At 49.8% G+C, this 5,228-nt stretch overlaps 1 protein-coding gene across 1 annotated transcript; it reads left to right on the plus strand.

Moving 5' to 3' along the window:
- The first annotated feature begins 1,409 nt into the window (after positions 1 to 1,409).
- Positions 1,410 to 3,738, plus strand: RAP2B (RAP2B, member of RAS oncogene family). Its single transcript, XM_054579804.1, has one exon. It carries the CDS (start codon positions 1,769 to 1,771, stop codon positions 2,318 to 2,320), a length of 552 nt encoding a protein of 183 aa, XP_054435779.1. The 5' UTR covers positions 1,410 to 1,768; the 3' UTR covers positions 2,321 to 3,738.
- The last annotated feature ends 1,490 nt before the right edge of the window (positions 3,739 to 5,228 follow it).

Raw genomic sequence — 5,228 nt, forward strand, 5'->3', positions numbered from 1 at the left:
ACAAAAAAACAAAAACGCACGAACAAACAAAAAACAAACAAAAATCTTGCAAACTTTGCTGTTGCTTGTGGACCAAGAACTAACCAGCCCTTTCTGCTCCCCTTAAGGGACAGTCGTGACTGGGCACAGAGAAGTCAGACGCTCTGGAAAACACCAACAAAGGACTATTTTTAGCTTTGAGCTCTCCGCCTAAATTCCTCTTATTTTTGCACTCTTAGCTTCAAAACGACTAGGCTGGGGAAGTGGGAGGAAGGGGGCGGGGAGCAGCAGAGAAAGAACAGCTGTGCCTCCGCCTCTTAACTCAATCTCTATAAATAACCAATCACGAGCGGAGGCTACTTTTTAGCCAATGAAGCAGCCCAAACTGACAAAACCTTGGCGGTAGCCAATGGGAGGACACTTCAGGGTGTGAGATTTGCGCCCCGCGACCAATGTGTCCCCAGTCTGGGAGAGGTAATTTGAGCTGGAGTGTGGGTGTGTGGTGCAAAAGCTTCCTGCTTCAAGCCCGAAAACCTGCTCTACCCACTGAGCATGCCCTGACTAGCTGCGGGCGCCGCCGCCACTGACGGACTGGGTTGCATTCCGGTCTCCGCGTTTTGGCCCTAGCCCCGTAGGGAGGTAGGTGGGACCCGCCAAGTCCTAGCCCCGAGAGGGCTTCAGTCGCTAGAGCCTGCCCCTTCCTTCCTCGGGACAGCGATTCAAGCACAGTAGTCTCGTTTTCTTTGTCCGGGGGATGTAGCGCAGGAAGCGTCGACCAGTATTTTTGAGGCAAACTGTTTAAAAAAAAAAAGCTGCGCCACTGGTGGGAGAAGATGCTTTCACCCGGCGCTCCTGCAAGCGAATGTCGTTTGGGTCTCCGGCCCCGAGACGCATCCCGCTGGGGCTCGGGGAGTGGATCCCAAGGACTTTTGATTACGGGAGTCAGCCCCAGCCGAACCCGCGCTATGCCGAGGTGACCGCCGCGCCCACACACTTCTCGTAGAGCTCCCACCGTAGGCACAAAGCCCAGAGCCATGAGAAAGGACACCCTCCATCGTTCCTGGTACCAGAGCTTTCCCAGCCCCCTTCCAACACCTCCACGACCTCACACGTTTCCCATCCGGCTCCTAGAATCCGCTCCTCCAGACTCGAATCTCGAGCCCCGCCCACAGCCCCGCCCCTTGGCGGCCCCCTGGAAAACCAGGAATGGTGAATCCAGCGGGCGCGGCCGGCGGCGCACTGGGCATGCTCGCCGGGGCGGGGAGGGCCGGGTTGCGCGCGGCGAGTAGGAAGCCCTCGCCCCGCGGAGGCTGCGGTAGAAAGCGCGATGGGCCGCGGTAGTGGGCACACGCTCTGCAGGAACTCATGCCACGCGCGTCCTGGGTCGGCGCGCAATTAGCAGCCACCTCCGCAGCCCGCCGCCACCACGTCCCCGCCCTCCCGGGCTGCCGCGACGAGGAGCTGCAGCCGTCGCCTCGCACCGGCTGCCGGCATTGTCCTCCCAGTCCGCCGCCAAGGCTGCCGCTGCCGCTGCCACCGCCACCGCCACCGCCACCGCGGGCTGCTGCGGGGCCCCAGACCCGCGCCGCAGAAACGCGCTGCCGCCGCCGACGGGCCGGGCGCCCAGTTTCCGTTTGCTGATTTCTGCGCCCTGCACTCCCCAGCCACTCTGCTAGGTTTTTTCTGCGGAGCTGAGGAAGGGGAGAAGTCCAGCCGCCAAGCCTAGCCTCTCCCAGGCGCGCAGCCCCGACGGGGCCGCGGCAGGCGCGGCGAGAGCGCCGACGGAGCCATGAGAGAGTACAAAGTGGTGGTGCTGGGCTCGGGCGGCGTGGGCAAGTCCGCGCTCACCGTGCAGTTCGTGACCGGCTCCTTCATCGAGAAGTACGACCCCACCATCGAGGACTTCTACCGAAAAGAGATCGAGGTAGACTCGTCGCCGTCGGTGCTGGAGATCCTGGACACGGCGGGCACGGAGCAGTTCGCGTCCATGCGGGACCTATACATCAAGAACGGCCAGGGCTTCATCCTCGTCTACAGCCTCGTCAACCAGCAGAGCTTCCAGGACATCAAGCCAATGCGGGACCAGATCATCCGCGTGAAGCGGTACGAGCGCGTGCCCATGATCCTGGTGGGTAACAAGGTGGACCTGGAGGGCGAGCGCGAGGTCTCCTATGGCGAGGGCAAGGCCCTGGCTGAGGAGTGGAGCTGCCCCTTCATGGAGACGTCGGCCAAAAACAAAGCCTCGGTGGACGAGCTGTTCGCCGAAATCGTGCGGCAGATGAACTATGCGGCGCAGCCCAACGGCGACGAGGGCTGCTGCTCGGCCTGCGTGATCCTCTGAGGCGCCCGCGGCGCGCCGGCTGCGCTTTGCGCACAAAAGCCAAACGCACCCGACTCTCTAAATGTGATTTCTCTTCTTGCTTTGAGATTGGAGACGACTTTGCATTGGCCGGGATGCCCCAGGAACCCGGCTGGCCTCTGCGGCCGACGTCCCCTGCCTCCTCCCCGCGTCAGAAGGGGTGTCCGGTCCTGACCATCTGAGACCCAGTGGAAATGTGGCTCTTTGCAGCATGTACGTTTTTCATTGATTTTGGTTGACGCATATTACCCCCTTTAAATAACCGTTAAGGGCGCTGTATTGGCAGCTTGACACCAGCAAGCGAAAGTTTCAGCTTGGAAAAAATGGGGTGGGGGAGGAAGAGGACAGGGAGAAGGTGGAAGTGGGGGTTTTTTTGTTGCTATTTTTTGTTTTGTTAACAACCGTTTTCCAGTTCCAAGTTTTAAATACGTGGAAGGAAGTCCAGGAGAACCAAATGAAGGAGCTGGAGGAGAGGAAGAAACTTTTGTTTTTTCCTTGTTTTCCAGGAGTAGCTGGAAATTAAGGTCGGGTTCCTTTTCTGCCAGCTTGGAAGGGCAACCCCGTGACTGATTGCGATTCTGAGGATGTCTATGCAAAGTTGGATTCTTGTTACAGTGTATCCAATCTGAAGTATTGCACATCTGAACTGGGACTGTTAACACTGTTGCCAATACAGTGTGGGGTGCCAGAAAGTGTCTGCTGATATTTGTGGGAAAAAAAAAAATCTATTTTGTTTACCTACTGTATCTAAGGGGAGTCTGGGAAGAACGGTAGTATTTTTTTTTATCAGCTGTGAAAAAAAATGTTACAGATCTGCACATTTTTGTGTGTACTGTTGTGTGTGTGTGTGTGTGTGTGTGTGTGTGCGCGCGCGCGCGCGCGCGCGTGTTTAAGTTTAGTTTTTTTTGTTCTTATTGGTTGGCAGTAACAGATTTTGATGACTAGCTCTTTAAAATACAGTACAAAGACTTCACAAATGTGATTCAGGGCCCCCAGCACCCCTGTGTCTGCAGAGTGCCTTCAAAACTCAGCTGTTCCAGCCGGTGCCAACCTGTGAACCTCCCACCCTATCCCAGAATCTGTTATTCCCCAAACCACTTCCAGTTTCCTTTCAGTAGTCTTTTCGAAGGAGCCAGGACAATAGGGCCTGTTGTTCGGTGAATTTCTTCTTTATTATTTCCAGTCTTTAAAATGTAATTTCCCTGTCTTGCAATTTTTTTACCTTTTTTTTTTTTTGCTTCATTTTGTTCAAATGTTCAGGTATTTAGCTCCCCTTTTATATTATTTTTCAATTTTTTTGGTTATCAGTTAATAGGGTGTTCCTCCAGAAGCAAAGAGCATAATTTTCCTGTTGTGATGTACCAAGAGAATTCTAACTGATTGTAATTTTTAATTCCAGACACGAGTTTAATCATTGTCTCTTCATTTTAAGACTTTTAATACAAATGTCATTTTTAAAGAAATGAACCAAAAACTATTGTTTGTGTTTCTGTGTTTTATATTCAGTGATTTAATACTGTATCTTGGCTGGGTTGGACAGGGGCAGGTGTTACATGATGTCCCCAAGAGCTGTTGGTCGAATTTTGAAGACAGATGTATCTCACTGGCAAGTTGGGTGACATCACTCCCAACTTCTTAAATATGGGAAAAATCATCAAAGTCTAGTTAGCCCTGGGGTGTGGTCATACAATCTGACTACAAGATAAGCAAGATATTGAATCTCTTCTGCTGGAATGGAGCAGATAACCTCACAGTAGGTAAGGAAAGGAGAAACTAACTGCTAATACTGCCTTATATCTGGGAAAGTAACCAACTACTACCTGACCAGGCACACAGCACTTTTAATTTGTTTTGTTTAAATTAGGTTACGTACGAAGTCAAGATGTTTGGGGAAGATGACTTCCATTGTGAAGTCATACCTAGCCGCCTAGTAGTGTTTTCTGCAGTGATTTGTATGGGTTGTACACAGTATCTCAACTCCTGAGGTTTTTGATTTGAAAATATATCAGATTTAAAAAGAAATAAACTAAGGTAAAAAAACACTCTGCTCTCATTACAGATTGTGGACCATTTTGACCTCATAAAATTTTCCTTCTAACAGTAGGAGGCAGTGTGAGCTTTTTATTTTCTGTTTTATTTTTCTCAAAGGCCACTTTACTGATATTACCTCTGTAAACTAAAAGGTATATGGCTCCAAATCAAGAGCATTTGACATACCTGAAGTCAGTGAGTGTAGATGAAGTCTTCTTATGGGTCTTTTGTCAAAGAGATTTCTTCTGTTGAGGAAGCCCAAAGAAATTATAGGCCACAAGTTTCTTTAAAGCAGTATTAACATGTCTTGCCTTAAAATGTGTCCTTTGCCCAGGAAGACATCTCGGTCAGTATTCCAGGGTGGGGGAGGAATAAAGAACTTTGCCTGCGGTGGTCCTGTGGCCATTTTTTTTCATTCTTGATCTCACCTAAGTTTAGTATCAAACTCAATTAGAAGGTACCATGTATATATATGTTCTCCATAGAGAAATTAAGGGAAGCTACTCAAATACATGCCTTTGCAAAGATTCCCTCTTGCATTTGAGTACATTTAGTTGTTTCAGTAGATGTAAAGTATTGAAAATTCTGAATACATGTATCAAGTTCATGAAGAATATTTTTTAAAAGGCATCTGTTGACTCTTTTTTTTAATGGTCTTTTTTTTTTGGAAGCCTTTGACCTAAAATGGTGCCAGATATCTTAAGAAATGTATATACTCCTGATGGAATACTTGAAAATGGAAAATTGGAAATGAAATAAATGGCTGGTGCATTAATCATCTCTGCACAGGATTTAGTCACTTGTATGACTAAATTCTTAATAGGTCTAAGATGGCAGGGTAGGAGAATTTAATATGCTT

The sequence above is a fragment of the Pteronotus mesoamericanus genome, unplaced genomic scaffold (assembly GCF_021234165.1).
Source record: "Pteronotus mesoamericanus isolate MK-2021 breed Mesoamerican mustached bat unplaced genomic scaffold, CSHL_Meso_final contig_116, whole genome shotgun sequence".
NCBI lineage: Eukaryota > Metazoa > Chordata > Mammalia > Chiroptera > Mormoopidae > Pteronotus > Pteronotus mesoamericanus.

Excerpts from the sequence above, each read along its gene's own strand:
- RAP2B (XM_054579804.1), top strand. The coding sequence starts at position 1,769 with ATGAGAGAGTACAAAGTGGTGGTGCTGGGCTCGGGCGGCGTGGGCAAG.